This window comes from Aquila chrysaetos, chromosome 1 (assembly GCF_900496995.4).
Source record: "Aquila chrysaetos chrysaetos chromosome 1, bAquChr1.4, whole genome shotgun sequence".
Classification (NCBI taxonomy): Eukaryota; Metazoa; Chordata; class Aves; order Accipitriformes; family Accipitridae; genus Aquila; species Aquila chrysaetos.
In genome coordinates this window covers 44,715,495-44,732,240 of record NC_044004.1, presented here as the reverse complement: position 1 = coordinate 44,732,240, position 16,746 = coordinate 44,715,495, and the positions used below count along the sequence as shown (strand labels likewise).

Sequence of the window (16,746 nt, the reverse complement as noted above, 5' to 3'; positions counted from 1 at the left end):
GCTATCAAAGAAAAAATGGCAATGTGGCAGAGGGAAAACTTTACACACTGAATAGGAAGGTCGGTAACTATACAGAAAGCCTGGGTGGGGGGATTTATATCTCATCACATATTTAAACTAAAAATCTTAGCCCTCCTTCTAGCTCTGTAATGTTTAATCCTACAAAAGATGAATGTTGTATTATCCTGTCTAATAAAGTGTGATCAGAGTGGGAGAAAGAAAAGCTGTCACACTGTACTGTGACATGATAGCTAGAAATAATAGCAATAAAAGAGGAATTAAATTAACTGGGAAGGATATGGGGAAATGTTAGTAGTGAATATCACTGATAAAGCATTAGATAGCATGATTTATAAACCAGTGTCCTATTTTTCAGATTTGCAGCACCAATTAACTCTTCCATGTTTCCTTCCTCTCTTCCTTTAATTATTAAAATCTGTCTTTTAAAGAAAATTCAGTTATTTCAGCAGGAGTCGTTTCTCTCCTGGTATAGGAATGGCTCTTACATACAATATTAGTGATATGTTTTCAAAGATATTTCAGCTGGCTATTAATGTCTCCGGGTTCTCTTTCTTTTTTTTTTTTTTTTTTAACCCAGTATTTTTTTTTTTTCCTGAAGGACTTAACTGATCTTTTGCATTCATGCTTGCTGTTTCCCTTTTAATAAAGATTTTAAGCTGTGCCCTTTTCATGGAACCCTTCAAGAACTGTATTTGCAAATCTGTATCTCAGCTTTGAGTTTCATAATCTTAAATGTGACATATATTAGATTTCCCAATGTACTTTCATAGTAGTGTTTTTTCAGTTGTCTTCATGGTCCATCACTCACAAGTTTTAATAAAAAAAACCAAAACCCTACATTTCTGAAAGCTATTATGTTTGGGTTCTAATAGTGCATTATAAAGTGAGCAATAAATAAACAGGCCTCCCTTTCTGCTTTCCCTATTACCATCTTTTCAATGTGTGCAGCCCAACTAGCAAGTAGGTATAGACTAGTTTTATTTATTCCTTCATCCCAAGCTTACAGATTGATAAACTTTTGTTGTAAAGTAAAGGACACCCTAGGAGTAAAGAAGACCCTTTAATATCCTTTTGGATATTTTGATAACTGAAGCTTGGTTCAAGGAAGCTCGGTGGTGTTCTCCAAATCCTGGAGGAGGAAGGTGCTCAATCGAACTGTTTACTTTTGTTTCATATGTATGTTTACAAGGTATTTCAACACTTCAGTGGAAGCATCCCTATTATATAATGTCTATCCATTCAGCTTTTATCCTCTGTACTGCAGTTTTTACTTTCTAAAAATTCACTTAACGCTTTATCATCTTGTCAGATTTCTGTTATGCTGGCTGAGCACACTGTCTCATTTACTGTCACTTCTAATTAGTCCTAAATTTCAACAATCCTCATTTTCCCGCACATCGTTTTTTGTCCAGAATTTTCTATATCTTCTGTTGCAGAACAGCTCTGGTCTTTGTATGCTGCAATATGGTAGATGGGCACGCAAGACATTTTATCAGTATCTTGCTGTAGTTACTGTCTTTTTGCTTTAATGCATTCTGAAATAGTTCCTAACATTGACTGGATGAAGAATTTATGTTAGTGGACATAATATTTGTTGTTTTTCCTTTGTGTCAGTCAAACCATTCTCTGGTTAATTTTGAGTATTTTCATATGTTCACAGGTGTTGGTGTGTTAAACAATTTATTGTATGCGGTAGGTGGTCATGATGGTCCTTTGGTAAGAAAAAGTGTTGAAGTGTTTGATCCCGTCGCCAGTACGTGGAAGCAGGTTGCAGACATGAACATGTGCAGAAGGAATGCAGGTATATGCAAAAATTACTTTAAAATAGTGGTAATACCATTTGGTGTAAATGGCATGTTCCTGGATTTCCGCTGCTATCATGATGTCGCAGAATAGAAACCATGCTTTTATGGGGTGAACAAGCCCCTTGCTAATTTTCATACTGGTTTCCTGTCTTTTTTTAGGTGTTTGTGCTGTAAATGGTCTCTTGTATGTAGTTGGAGGAGATGATGGTTCCTGTAATTTATCAACAGTGGAATATTATAATCCAACAACTGATAAATGGACAGTTGTGTCATCTTGTATGAGTACAGGAAGGAGCTATGCAGGTAATGTGTATAATTTTTTTTTTTTTTAACAGACTTTTTACACTATAACAGCTAGGATAAGAAATTTGACAAAGCATCCAAACAAAGTCCTGTCTAAGGTAAAACCTAAGATACTAGAATGGGTATGAAGAATCTGATGGTACATTTTGAATGATGACTTCAAGTATTCACTACAAGGAAAAAAATGGTATTAAACTGTACTCAAGAGGGATTTAACATGTAAGTGGTGAGTCAGAAAGATGATTCTGATATGACCAGTCCTTTTTTTAACAAGAGATTTGCATCTCAATCTACGGGGGTCCAATTCAGAAGTTCTTTGGGATTTGATATTTAGAAAACAAGAGCTCTTTCAGGAATCTTTTCCTTCAATAATTGTAGTTTCTCAAATGAGTTATGTAAGTGAATGTTAAGGATATATTTCACTGATAACAAAATTAAAGTAAGTTTGAGTAATGGCAAGTTTTTTCAAGTCACAGAAACTTTCAGAACTTTGCACTGATTCAGACAACTTTGTCAGAGAAATTGGGGAAAATACGAACACTGATGCTGGTGCACAGTTTTATGATGTTATGCTAGCTACAAGGTATTATATTAAAACTTTATTTTCATATTCTTGAATTTTTTAAAATACTACGTGAAGATTTATGCCTTTTTTTTCTTCACTCCAGGTGTTACAGTTATTGACAAACCATTATGATCAGTAAAAGGATTTTCAACTTGATTATGCACTAGAAGCAGTCTTCAAGTGTATTTGAAGTGACTGAGTATCTAAGCACTTCTCTACTTGTAGCTGCACCTTGAGTCACAGTGGAAGATGTGACTGTCTACAATTACAGATGACGGATGATGAAGATTACTCTAGGTAGAAGCAATGCGTAGGATTATTCTGCAGTTGAGCAGAAGCTGATTGAACTTTTGAAGTCTAGTGGACCATTTTTTTTTATTGCAAGGTCTTAAAAAAAAAAAAGCCACTTTCATAAGGACCGACTTACGTCAGTCATGACTGAGAAAGAGATTGTCAGTGAAGAATGGTGTGTATTCTGGTGAAAGTAAATTTTTGTCTTATTTTTTCCAGAGACTAATAAATATATTTAAAGAAATGAACCGTCAGTCTTCATAGTAGGTATTGAATCCCACCTCAGTAATTCAAGCTGGCATGGGGTAAATTTCTTTCCTTTTATAAAACTTTTGTTACGTAACTATACTATGTGCATATGTTTGTGTGAGCATAAGTTGCTTTCTATTGGAATTCTTCAAAACCTGATTTTACTATTTATAATTTGGCACAGTACTTTGAATATGTCAGTACTATGTTGTAAAACAGAGTTGTATTTTTTGATATGTAACAATGCTTAACACTACTAATTCCCACTGAAGGAGACCAGAGATAGTATAACACTTCTTGAACAGGTGTAATTTCAAGATCTTTTTAATAAAAATGTTGTCTGTACTTATGATTTTTTTTTTCTGTTCAATTTTGGTCACATTTAGATGTTACTTCTTTCTTAGCTTTTTATCCAAAAGGTGATTTGGCATGAAAATAACTGAAAATTTATAATGAATGTATGAAATTGCATTGAACTTGCATGGTACTAAGGCCTATTTATGCGTGTAACCTTAGGTTCTACTAGCTAATATCTGAATATACTGTATGTGGCCATGCTTATAAAGCAGCTCATTTTTATTCATCCTTGGATGGCCTCCTTTTAACATGACCAAAGTTATTGTCATATTTGAGACATTTTCTTCAAATAAAAGTTTGTATATTGTTTCCTAATGCCAACAAGTTGCTTAAAACTGTTTCTCAATACAAGTCTCAAACAAAATAATCTTGACAACAGTGAAGGGGGGGGGGGGGGGGGAGGAAGCTGGTGTTCTTAAGAGCTGAATGCAAGCAAATTGAAAAGAATTATTAAGGTTTAAGGAACTGGTCATGTAAATATCACTGGTTTGCTGCAGGGTCTGTTTCTGAAAGCTTTGGTTTTCAATTAGTCAAGGTAGTGGCCACCTCTAAGTTCCAGGGAAACTGTTTGAGCTGTGAAATTAGTGTAACAGCTGAGAGCTAACATAAATGGATGACTGCATTTTACTGTTGGTGTTGCGCGACGCACTGTGGGTTGAGGTAGCAGGTTTCGCTATAAACCTTTTATTTGAATTGTAGGTTTGTATTTGTAGAATTTTACCTGGGTGATGGAGGTAACGGGCAGGGGGGGGCTCCCCTCGGCAACGATCGTTCCCCCCGGCAACGATCGTTCCCCCCGTACCGGCGGCCGCCGCCGCCCCGGGGGCCTCGCTCCGGCTCCCCTCCTCCTCTCGGCAGCTTCTGCGGCCGGTCACGCCCGGGTCGGCCGTGCGGAGACCGGCGGCGAGGGCCGGGCGGGGGCCCCGCGCAGGGGCCCCGGGGCAAGGGAAGGGCGGCGCCCGCCACCGCCCCGCCCGCCTCTGCCCACCTGAGGTGCCGCTCCCCGCCTCATCACGTCTGTTGACGTCACCCGGCCTCCCTCCCGCCTCATTGGCCGCGCGCCGAGGTCTCACTATCCTCACTCCACCCCTTCAGCCAATCGGTGCGCGGGACCCGCAGCTCCGTCCCGGCCCTCCTCACGCCTGACTCTCCGCCGCTGCCGCCCGCCAGCCAATGGGGGCCGCGCCGGCCGTTGCCGCGCCGCCAATGGGAGGGCGCACTTGAAGAGCCGGCGGCGCAGGCGGCTGTTACTCCTGCGAGGGGCGCGGGCGCTGCCGCTTCCGCCGCGGCGCGAGGGGCCGCCGCTGTCACCCAGGTGAGGGGGCGCGCGGGCGCCGCCGCCGGGGGAGGCCGAGCGCGGGGGAAGGCGGGCGGGCGCGGCCTAACGCGGGGCTGCCCGCGGCGTTGCTCCGGGCCGGGCCGGGCCGTTCCCCTCGTCGCCGCTGCCGCCGCCGCCGTCGTCGTCGTTCCCCCCCGCGCGTGGGCGGCCTGTGGCAGGGTCTGTCCGCTTCCTCGCAGGGTCCTCGGACGGTCCGGACGAGCCTGATCCAGGCGCAGCCTGGCCTCTGGTCCCTCGGCTAGCCGGCTGCTTCTTCGGGAGGGTAAGCGGCCTTGCGTGCCCATCGGTTCGGGAGCTCGGGCTGTAAGCTTCCTTGGCGCCTGCTGTGATGTAGTTACGGATAATAAAACGGCATCTGCTAAGGTGCGTTTGCCGTTAATAAGAAACGGCAGCATCTCGATGCTGTTGTAAGAAAGAAAAACGATAACTAACGTTGTTGGATAGTGAGCTGGGTGCGTTGTTGATGTTGGACCTAGTCTGAGTGTATCAGCTTGGCACCAACCAGTGTCCTCGGGCCTGTGGATTGCACGCGTGTTTTAGAGTGGAAGATGGACCTGTTGGAGGGTGTCCAGAGCAGGGCCATGAAAATGATCGGAGGACGCATCCCCTATGGAGAGAGGCTGAGAGAGTTGGAGTTGTTCAGCCTGGAGAAGAGAAGGCCCCAGGGACGCTTTCAGTATATAAAGGGGGCTTATAAGAAAGATGGAGAAAGACTTTTTGCCAAGGCCTGTAGCGACAAGACAAGGGGCAGTGGTTTTAAACTAAAAAAGGGTAGGTTTAGACTGGGCGTAAGGATGACATTTTATTACGAGAGCGGTGAGACACTGGAACAGGTTGCCCAGAGAAGTTGTGGATGCCCCATCCCCAGAAGTGTTCAAGGCCAGGTTAGATGGGGCTTTGAGCAATCTGATCTAGCGAAAAATGTCCCTGCCCATCCCAAGGGGCTGGACTAGATGACCTTTAAAGGTCCCTTCCAACCCACACCAACAAGCAGCCTACTCTGTGGAAATGGCCAAAGTTTGGGGCACCTGTGGGAACACTGTCTCTATGCTTTTGGGAGTTGTGATGAAAACTCCATTACTTATGGAAAGGTGGATTGCCTCAAGCCACCTGCAGTCTAAAGGCAGTCTGCTGTGTTGATGTAGTTTGCGTGGGTCCTGGCTCACCGCTATGAGAAGAATGAGGCTGGATAATCAAGAGATCATGGTTAATTTAATTTCTAAATCTGGATTGCACCTTTCTGTGCTCTTTTAGTATAGAATACAATTATCCTGCAAAAAACTGGAAATAAAATTGGGTGATAGTTAATATTTCTTTATCCTTTTGCTCCTTTAACCTAATCTTGAAACTGGAGAGCTGTTTGCCTCTCAAACCGATCTTAAGCTTTGTTCTTTTACACTCTTCTGTAGAAAGAGAGTCTGTCTTTCCCTTCCTTTCCCTGTTTGTACTTTAAAACTAGGTAACAACTAACATGGGTAATGTTTTTTTTTCTTGAGATTAACTGCTATTTATTCAATTTTTCTCAAAATTTGCAGGTTACTTAGCGACAACTGTAGAAGAACTGTAATTGTGATGTTTTATGTTTGAACGATGGCAATGAACGACAGCGTTAATATCTTGAACTCTGCTTACCTGGCAGTGGAATATATAGACTCTTTCTTGCCTGACAATCCCCTGCAGCAACCATTTAAAAATGCCTGGAATTACATGCTGGATAACTACACAAAGTTCCAGATTGCAACTTGGGGATCACTTATAGTTCATGAAGTTTCATATTTCTTGCTCTGTGTACCTGGATTTGTCTTTCAGTTTATACCGTACATGCAAAAGTATAAAATTCAGCAGGTAAGACAAAGTTGTGAACTACACACTTTGTGATTTGTCTTTGAACACGTGAAGTAGAACATATAACTGCAGTATCCTACTTTCCAATTTATATGACCCCATTTCCTCTATCACTCGGACATCCTCGAAGTGACAGAGCAAAATTACAGTGTGAGGAGAGAAAGAGAAGGGGATTTGGGGGAAGGAAAGGAGTTTTTTCTGAGGGAGGGTATCGTTTCCACTATAGTGGTATAGGGAAAAAAGGGTATGTCACTCTTCATGTTACCAAAGTTATATTTATAGTTTATACGTCACCAGAGAAAGGTGTAATAGAATGATAGCATCTGGTAGTAAAGGTGTGTCTTAGTATTGTAAAAGAATTACATGGTGTGCTTATTTAATAGCAAGTGTCTCTTTCAAAGTACCTGTGTGCACACCCTCTTGAAAGGATTTTGAACTATTTTAACAGTGTAGAAAGCATGCTCCTAATTGGTAGTAGGGGCATATCCAGTATCTGAAGATGATTGTTTTCCCCCAGTTCATTGTAATATGAATTGGAAATTAATAATACCTATTAATAATAGCTTTGGAAATTACTACAGTAATTGGTAAAATGTCTCCCTGCAAAAGCTAGATGTTTTCAAGACAACTTATTTCTTCACAAGCGTATATCTTCAGCTTCTCTTTGTATTATTTTAGCTGTGGAAATACATTCTCTGGTGTGAAGAAGAAAAGCAAGCTTAGATTTGTGTTAAACTGTTGAATATGAAGTGTTCCTGCTAATCATAAACATAAGAAGAATAGTTTGGGGCAACTGGCAAAGATGACTTCTGTTAAGAGAGGCTTGCTTTAGATTTTATAGAAAGCTACCTTAGAAAATCAAGAGGTTTTAATGAAACTGAATCCAATCCTATGTAATTTGTATTGCCTGAGTTAATTTGTATTATTGGAGGACATGCTATCTGTCTTCCAAGGTGAAACGAAACTGCCTCCAAAGTAATTTTTGCAGCGCTTCTGTTATGTGCAATAGAAATATGTAACACAACTGACTCTTTTTGCTTCTTCTCAGGATAAACCAGAAACATGGGAAAAACAGTGGAAGTGTTTCAAAACACTCCTCTTCAATCACTTTTTCATTCAGCTTCCTATGATTTGTGGCACCTATTACTTCACAGAGTATTTTAACATCCCATACGAGTGGGAAGAGATGCCTAGATGGTAGGTAGATTTTTCTCATTACATGGATGCTGAGTTACATACAGTTGGAGGCAGAATATTTAACAAATAGTGTCGTCAACTCTAATAAGCAATAATTTTTTGGCGATGTAAACTGTGTTTGCTTATCTTGCTTCTGTTGATACTTAACTGCTATAAGAGCTAATTAGAGCTTTCTAGATTTTTTTTTTTAAATGGCCCCAAATTGTTCTGATAGCCAGAAGAAGGGGGATTAGGGGGGAGTTTATGGAAGCGAAGCAAGATTCATGATAGCATGGGTTAAATATTGGACTTCCTAGGGGTTTTTTTATCCAAAATTTTTTTATTCCTCCTAAGTGTTTCTTCTATCCACCTTGTTTTATATCATAGCAGCAGTGTGTTCCTCAAGGGAGAGAATGTACCACCTGCTTCCCATTCTCCTTTTTTTGCACTAAACTGATACACTTTTAAACAAAGCTGAATTAGTTACAAATGCCGCCTTCTCCAGAACCCCCACACCTGTAGCAGTTCTTTACAACAGAAGGTCATCTTTCCTGGAAAGCTATTTTCTGTCTGGTTTAGGTAGCTGATGTAGCTCTATGTTTCTATATCTAGGTCTTACACAGTCTATGGGTGTCCTCTATAGACTGTGTAACATTGAAACGACAGCTTGTTATACTGCATGCTAACTCACTTCAGCATATCAACAGATGAGCTGACAAGCACAATAGCCCTTCTACCTGGTAATGAATACTTTTAGTATGTTAAAAAGGTGTTGTCTGTTACTCAGTAATAGGCATAAACATTTCCCACCCTTACTAGCATATAAACTATTTCCTCTTTTAAGATTGTACACCTGCTGCTATATTCTATAACTAATAGCTCTTCTGCTTTTTAAAGGTATGTTCTGGTTGCCCAGTGTTTTGGATGTGCAGTGATTGAGGATGCCTGGCACTATTTCCTGCATAGATTGCTTCATCACAAGAGAATATACAAGTATATCCATAAGGTTCACCATGAGTTTGTTGTATGTATTACTTGATTTTTTAAATAGTTTTTAGTATATATGGTTTCATACAACTTATTTAAATGTCTTATTTGAAAGACTGAAGAATTTTTTATCCCTCTGACAGTGGGATAGATGTCTTGTCTTGAGCTCATTGTCAGGAACAGTCATCCATTTTGTTTCTGAAAACACCTTCTGTAATTTTAGTTCATTTAATGGGAGTGAAAGATAGGACTCTTGCTAAAGTTTGATCATATCTGTTGAGCTAGGTGAAGTAGGCTTGTAAAAGTGTATTTATAGGTCTCATTGTTAGGGGAGGGGAAACTGTAGGTTTCAGGTTTTGATTGTTTGTCAGTTCTGCAGCTACGTAGGTTGTTATCCAGACCATACTAATCCCCAGAACACGATCCAGACAGGCAGCTCCTGCACGGCCTGCATCTTTGAATCATATGTGAAGCATACTTGGTTCAGAGAAGGATTACAGCTTTGCTTATGTGCCTCTGGAAGCAGTATAACCAGTTGGTGATCCTGCATCCAGAGCACAGTGCAGTACAGGGATATTTTGGGTGGTTCCGCATTTAGTGGTGTTGGAGCTGTCATTGAGCACAAGGTAATGAGCCATGCTTGACTGGAGGTGGCACTGTTCTGAGCCAGGTAGGGTCCAGCAGTGCTTACACCTTATAATTAGCATAGCTGTGTTTAGATAGCACTGTCTCTGGATCACAGAAGTCAGTGCTACTGTGTTTGTGTACTGCTGTGTTTCAGTGTATAACCTATACTGTGCGTAAGGTAAACTGCAAGCTACTGGGTTGGGGGTGGTTTATACAGGCTGCTAATAGTAGAGAAGCTTGATATTGATTGATGCATGCATATGTATGTACATCTGCAGCAGCAGCAGCTGCTGTTTTCCTCTTGTTCTTGGCAGCCCCTCAGGTCTCTAGCAGGAGCAGCTTCTGGCCATTATTCTTGAGAGTGGTTAGCAGTTCACACGGAAGTGATCTGTAGGCTGATGCCTGTTTCACTAAAAAACTTTCCCTGATAGTAAAAGGTGATGATTTTAAAATTACCCTTAAGCCAAAGTGGACTTTATTTTTTTCTGACAATAAAACTTAAAACTTTCAGCATTAGGTTAAATTTTTTTAAACTGTTATCTTTGTGTGGTGTTCTACTTTTGAAAACTCTATGGAATGTCTTTTCTGGTAAACCAAATGTAGGAATGACTGGTGTGTGTGTGTATATAAAGGAGAGAAAATGTTTTATTTCTGAATGGTATGAATTTATTTTAAAAAGTCTTCAAAGATGAGGGGGCTTTATTTTTATTTTTAAAATAAATTTCTAAGTGAATCCTGATTCTCAGAATATTTTGGCTTCCTTTTTTCTTCTGCTTCCAAGACTGGATGTATAGCAAAGGTGATAGGAGCTTGCCAAACACTTTAATATTCCTGAAATAACGCTTTGGCCTGGGGTAATGGTAAGCCTAAATAAAAGTTTTCAACTTTTCAGCTAGTAGTAAAGTGTTTGGAATCACTAATGGAATGATAATCCTTATGACCTTGGAATACAGTTTTCTGTTTTCCCAACGAGGAGCTGAACACCTATGTTAAGGCCCTTGCTCAATCACACTGTTTTCTTTACCCACAACATCATTCCATTTGTCCTGTTGTAGTCTTTGGGGTAGTGGGAAGGGGAGAGTACCACAAAATGGTGATTCTGATTTGGGGGTATGTAAAATTGAAAATGATGACTGTTTTCCTGTCTGTTATCTCTTTCTAGTCTCCATTTGGAATGCAAGCAGAATATGCGCATCCTCTGGAAACACTTATCCTTGGAACTGGCTTTTTTATTGGAATTGTTGTTTTCTGTAACCATGTGATTCTTCTGTGGGCATGGGTGATATGTCGCTTGATGGAAACCATTGACGTACACAGGTGAATTCCTCATTGCTTTTTAATAATTGCTTTTTCTCTTCTCCCTAAGTCTGTCTCAAACTTACCTGTCTCTTTCCCTGAGATTTACTGTTTATTTTTCACTGAAATACTTTTATGTGTCTTACAAAGGATGACACAACCTGAACAGTTATAATTGTTTTCTGTTTTGAGGTACTGTTAATAGCAAATCTTGCTGATTAAAAGAGTGTAGACTATCAGCTAGAGCATCTCAAGGAGGGTTTCAGCAGCTAGGTGCCTCATTAGGATGTCTGGCTCTTGATATTTGGTGTACAAATGAGCTTACGCATATTAGAACACCAAAAATCAATTACAAAAAGCAATATGCCAGCCAAGAGGTCTTTCCATTTAATAGTTTGTCAGACAGTTTTCCTGGACAAGAGAAACTTTAGGCTATACAGCCACTGCCTGTCTTTAAAATAAACACATAAATAGCTTTTATTTGTTTGTTTGTTTGTTTGTTTATTGTAGATACAAAGGACAAGACTTCTGGTCTCTGTAGTAAAACTGACTTCTTTCAAATTTGGCTCCAAAATGCTAGTGCAAATTCCAGTAGTCTTAGTTGGGTTCATCTGCAAATGAATGAGTTTTTCTTTCCTGTGTTCAAGAGGAAGGGGACAGTAGGAGTTCATTTTTTAAATGCTAGTATTACACTTGACCTTGTATCTGTAATATATTATGAAGCATACAGTGTATTATTGTAAGCTGAGTGTCAAGTGCTTTAGTGGAACATGAGCTACTAATGAACATATCATACAAGTCATTGCTGGTTTAGTTATATATTGCTTGTAGACTGAGAAGTATGTGTTGTGACATATCATAAAGTAATTGATGCAAAGTATGAATCTCCTTTAATAATTATCATTTTAGTTTGTTGTCCACATGAGGCATTCATAACAAATTACCTTGTGCTCTCCCCACTAGGTGGTGGTAAGATGCTTTCCAGTACCACTAACCAAAAGATTTGAAATCCCTCTAAAGCAAACTCTTCTGGTTTTAATATTACTTTAATCGTATATTTTGAATTTTAAACATTTGAAGAACTTGCAGTAAGCTGAAAATAAGAGTAGAAATACTACAGTTGTAGCTGATTTGAGATGCCATTTGATGAGCAGCTGAGCTGATGTTCATAGCTTGTCACTAAAACATAGTGTTATTTCTTATTCCTCCTTCCTAACATCACTCTGAAGTCAGTTAAAGGTGCTAAGCCAGCAGGAAGTCAGCCACTGTGATTTTTTTAGGTGACTTGCTTAAATTCTTTTGTATTGCCTAGTAAACTGAGCTGAAAAGGTCAGCAAGTGCCAAAGCCATTGATGGATAGTTTACAGAAGCATTTGGCTAGGAGAGGAGGGATCTTGTTTTCCTATTAAGCCAGGATTACAGTGATTACCTCAGGGCCTTATAATACCAAAAAAGTCATTTCTACGAAATAAAAAGAAAGTTAGTGTCCATATTTTGTGGTTTATGTCTGGGAAAAATCCTTATTATAGTTGTTTGTTGTTTGTTTTTTTTTTTTTGTCTCTCCCCTGTAGTGGCTATGATGTTCCGCTGAACCCTCTTCATTTGGTGCCTTTCTATGCTGGGGCCCGTTTTCATGATTTCCATCACATGAACTTTATTGGCAATTACGCTTCAACCTTCACATGGTGGGACAGAATCTTTGGTACAGACTCTCAATTCATTGCCTATAAAGAAAAAGAGAAGAAGCAGCAACTCATAATGAAGAAGAAGGCTAACTAAATTTCCAGTGTAAAAATTCTGATGCTAATACTGGTAGTCAACTTTTGCTTTTCTATAAAGCAAAATAGTGATTGGGTGTTAAGCATAAATCTTGTTCCTTGGCTACTAAGTGGTAGGGAAAAATGGCTAATTACACTGCAGTATCTTCCTAATGGGAATGCTTTCTATTTTATACGTAAGTACTGCATATATTTTAACTACAGATTTAAAGATGATGCAAAAAAATGGAGATGACTTGTGTCTATCCTTTTTTTTTTTTTTTTGTGGAAAAAAGATAAAATTCAGTTTTATCCTTAACGTTGCCCACTTTGGATCCAGGTAGAATTGTATATGTACACTGAAACTGGACTTAGTTTTTTTAAAATATATATTCATAAATTTGTAATATCAAATAGCAGAACATATTAAGTAGTATCGGCACTGTATTATTTAAATATTGGGTAAAAGTTGCTTAAAACCAAAATATCTGTTAATAGGAAGCTTGGAGAGGCCTTTTGCACATTGGATAATGCGAACTGTTGATAACAGAATACCCGGCTAAACATGAGTTAGCAGAGACATTCCTGATCTAGACTTATTATGTTATTTTAGATAACAGGTAAAAAGAATAGAAGTTTTTATTTGAAGAAACTGGGTTTTGCTGCTCTTTTGAAGTTGGTCTGTCAGTGTACTTAGCATTTACATTACATTCCTCTCTGTGTGTTGTAATTTGCTGAACTGACTTGTTGCTATATTTGCACTTGTGACTGATGAAATAAATGTGGCTTGGTTTGATGCGTGTATTATACCTTTCATATGCTTTTTAATACAAACCTGTGATAAAAAACATGTAGGATATAGCATCTTACTCTGTTCATCTCTCTAATGAAGAAGCATTATTTCTGTTAGTATGGTCTACAACAGCTCCATCTATTAAACTACTTACAGAGGCAGCAGTAAGAAATGGAAACGGAGAACATCTTGTAAATTCTGCTGGTTTGTGTTTTGAAGGACTTGGATACGTAGCTACTCAGTGTAGCGAAAACTTTTGGGCCAAGTGCATTCTCAAGTTAAGCTACAGCTTTCACAAAGTAGAATCTCAAAATCTACTACTTGAGTTGTACTAGTAGAAAAAGCAGTAGTCTAATATTGTTGAATCTACTCTAAATATTTGTCTGTTGCACAAGAAATAACAGTGGAAGCATTTAAGAAGGGCTTAAACTCTTAGAAAGATCTTGCACTTTGTATTTTAATGTCAGCTGCTCTTCAGACTTCAGATACCACTTCATCTACCCTGTAAGTCCTTTAGAGATGCTCACAGTGTTTTGCTTACTTGAGACCACGTGAATTTTCATGCTTCTTCACATGCAGTCTGATGTAATACTCAAAACAGGCACTCCTGTGAAAGTGCAGATGAGATCAGGCTTCTAACAAAAAACCAAGGCGTTAATGACATTCAGAGTGATTCAAATATTACTTGAGATGTGGGAGTGGTTCAGATTCCTCCTCTGCATGTGTTTTGTAGAAGCTTTTACTTCTCTATCTGTATCCCTGTTGAAATTTGGTGTTCTTCCCCTTCCCTCTAAAAGGAAGTAAAATACTTGACTGTGGCAGGTGAATGGAAGCTGAAATCCCTGTATTGTTCAGTTTTTAGCAGGGACTTGTACTTAAGACTTCCTGAATCCATACGCACTGCCAGCCTGAACTCTCCATGGTGGAAGTGACCTCTTTAATCAGATTTCAAAGATGGCCGTTATCCTCTTTGCTTTGTCAACTCCCACTCTCATCCTGCAGCTGCAGTTATACTTAGCTTCATTTTACTGAAGCCCCAGCCTAAAAATACAAGGAGCTTTCAGTGCTTCAGATTTTCCCTGTGTACATGATTCTATTCACTGGTTCTCAGCCCGCTGGCTTGTGCCTATACACACACGGTTGCAAAATTGTGTACAACTGTGAGCCAATTGCTTAAATACTTCAGTAAAGTATCTGTAAAAGCTTGGCGCCTCCTCAGCTATTGGAGAGCTCAATCGGACCACTACAAGCTTGATAGGATGACTTACAAAGTTACAATGTATGTTCCGTTCTTCAAGAGGTTTTGAAAATAAGGAATGTAATTTTAACACATTACTTATGCCATCTTTTTAGGTAGTGTGCATGGGGTTTTTTTTGTTCTTTGCTCATTACTTGAATCCATATTTTTCTGACAGCTGTTGCTGTTTCAGGTTTTTGGGGCTATTTTATGTACATCTTTAGTGTACAATGTGATCACATTATTGCTTTTGATTCTCTTTCTTTAACAAATCCCTAGAGAATTATGCAAGCTGTGCTTTATAAATTTATTTTTTTTGCTGAAAAAATGTGCCCACTGGACCTCTCTTAACACAGGAACTTGCATTTGAAAATGACAGGCTTGTTTTGCTGCAGGACTCAGACCTGCATTCTGCCACCGCCCCACCACGTTTTCAAAAGCAGAACCTTGTATTTATTACTGAACACTGTGCTCCCTAGTAAATGACCTACCTTGTTACTATGTATCGTTTATGCATATCAAAAACTGCGAGGCAATTACATTTTTGAAGTTTTAGACCTTTATTAAATAAGACTTCACTGGGGTTTTTTTCCCATGTTCAGTGAGAGAGGCTATGAGTATGTGGAGTTCTGAAAATAAGAGGGTTTTGTGCAATAGAAAAAAAATGAGAGCAATACGGGTAATGGTTTTTGGCTCTTCGCAAGGCACAACAAAACCTTACACAATCTGTTGTCCTTTATCCTCTTTAGCAAGGAGACAGATTTAACTCTTAAAAGTGGTAGGTAGAGGGGAATAAGTGGGGGAGCAACATTTTCCACAACTTAATCTTTTCCTGAAAGTCCAGTTTAGTTTAAGTAAGGCTCATCTGTGGGAAACAGCAGCTTGCACTGTCCCTTAGGATATGACAATAATTAAGTCCCATGAAAGCCATGAATTAATTTCTTGGGTTTTGTGTCAAAAACCCATGAAAACTCAAAAAGTATAATAAATTGTTAAGATTAGGATTGCAAAATAATCAACTGCTTTTGGCTCCTGATGTGGAATACTAAATAAGGAGGTTTATATTACACTACAGCACAGTTTGCCAGAAAATGTTAATAGTGATTGATACTATGATTATATTTGTAGATTATATGACTTCATTTATTTTCCTCACTGAGTTTATAATAAATGACTGCTGAGTGTTTAAGATAATTTTAAAGAAAAATGTGCTGTGTTTCTAGATTTTTAACATTCATTTTTATTGAAAAATGATATTGTTGAAACTATAGATAGTTACTGCTGGCAACAGTGTCTGGTTCATTGCCTCCAAATCTCCATCCCGTTACTGCTCCCTCTCTCTGTCAGCTGCAGCCTTCTGGTAAATCTCAGCCATTGAAACCTGTAACTGGCAGGTCCAGGGAGAAGGCAACTTTTTGCCATTGGTTCTGGCTATAACTTTCTATCTGTGAAGGTAATAAACACAGTAGTCAAATCGCTTTTCATTTGTATTTTTCACCAGCTAACCAGATTGTATCATGTTGTCCGCAGTAAGGCTTTTCCTCTGTTTCTCAAATCGCTTCTGTGGCTTGTCTCTGAATTTCTGATGTCTTGTTTCAGCTGTAGATACCAGAATTGCATGTCCAGATCATTGTCTCTAATACCACCTTGGTGGTATAATCACATCCATCCTCTTAATCATTGTCCTTCTGTCTAAACATTCAAAGATAAAATTAGCTGTTCTGCAGCATTGCACTGGAAAATATAGCCAAGTTACCCATCTGTTGTGATCTCTCGATGCTTCTAGCCATGCTGCTTGCCAGGCCATTACAAGCGTGTTTTATATTTCTTGCTTTTAAGTGTAACTTGCAATTTGCTGCTCTGAAATAGTTAAATGTGCTTGACTTACCAAGTAATCTAAATCACATTCCAGTGTTCCTTATTATTCACCATTCTTTGTCACCCACAAATTTTAATCAGTTTTGATTCACATTTATGTCATCACTGAATAAATTAGCCCCCAGACTTGAAATACCAGTCCCTGTGGAAGACCAGAAGAATGTTCCTGTTAGATAATGACTCACCACTTAAAAAAAAACCCCTGCCAGCCACTTTTGCG

General features: G+C 39.3%; 2 protein-coding genes across 7 annotated transcripts in view; both read left to right on the top strand.

Moving 5' to 3' along the window:
- The window catches only part of KLHL2 (kelch like family member 2), a 59,412-nt gene extending 55,506 nt beyond the window's left edge, over positions 1-3,906 (top strand). For all 5 annotated transcript variants that reach the window (XM_030007537.2, XM_030007392.2, XM_041123071.1 and 2 more), the window contains 3 exons: positions 1,682-1,822; positions 1,986-2,129; positions 2,798-3,906. In XM_030007537.2, the coding sequence (XP_029863397.1) occupies positions 1,682-1,822; positions 1,986-2,129; positions 2,798-2,826 (314 nt within the window). In that variant the 3' untranslated portion in view covers positions 2,827-3,906. The remainder of the gene's footprint in view (positions 1-1,681; positions 1,823-1,985; positions 2,130-2,797) is intronic.
- An 870-nt stretch (positions 3,907-4,776) lies between these two features.
- MSMO1 (methylsterol monooxygenase 1) lies at positions 4,777-13,414 on the top strand. Of its 2 annotated transcripts, XM_030026126.2 has the most exons (7): positions 4,777-4,906; positions 5,110-5,192; positions 6,466-6,775; positions 7,824-7,972; positions 8,849-8,975; positions 10,728-10,882; positions 12,433-13,414. In XM_030026126.2, the coding sequence occupies exons 3-7, from the start codon at positions 6,521-6,523 to the stop codon at positions 12,638-12,640; spliced, it is 894 nt and encodes a 297-aa protein (XP_029881986.1). In that variant the 5' UTR covers positions 4,777-4,906; positions 5,110-5,192; positions 6,466-6,520; the 3' UTR covers positions 12,641-13,414. The 2 variants fall into 2 exon arrangements, with proteins under 2 accessions (XP_029881986.1, XP_029882068.1); XM_030026208.2 differs by lacking the exon at positions 5,110-5,192 and having other exon boundaries at positions 4,779-4,906.
- Positions 13,415-16,746: the final 3,332 nt, after the last annotated feature.

What these genes read in the sequence shown, in the direction of transcription:
- MSMO1 (XM_030026126.2), top strand. Translation starts at nt 6,521, where the DNA reads ATGGCAATGAACGACAGCGTTAATATCTTGAACTCTGCTTACCTGGCA. An exon ending in AAAAGTATAAAATTCAGCAG is followed by an intron (nt 6,776 to 7,823) that starts GTAAGACAAAGT and finishes GCTTCTTCTCAG; the next exon opens with GATAAACCAGAAACATGGGA. An exon ending in GAAACCATTGACGTACACAG is followed by an intron (nt 10,883 to 12,432) that starts GTGAATTCCTCA and finishes TCTCCCCTGTAG; the next exon opens with TGGCTATGATGTTCCGCTGA.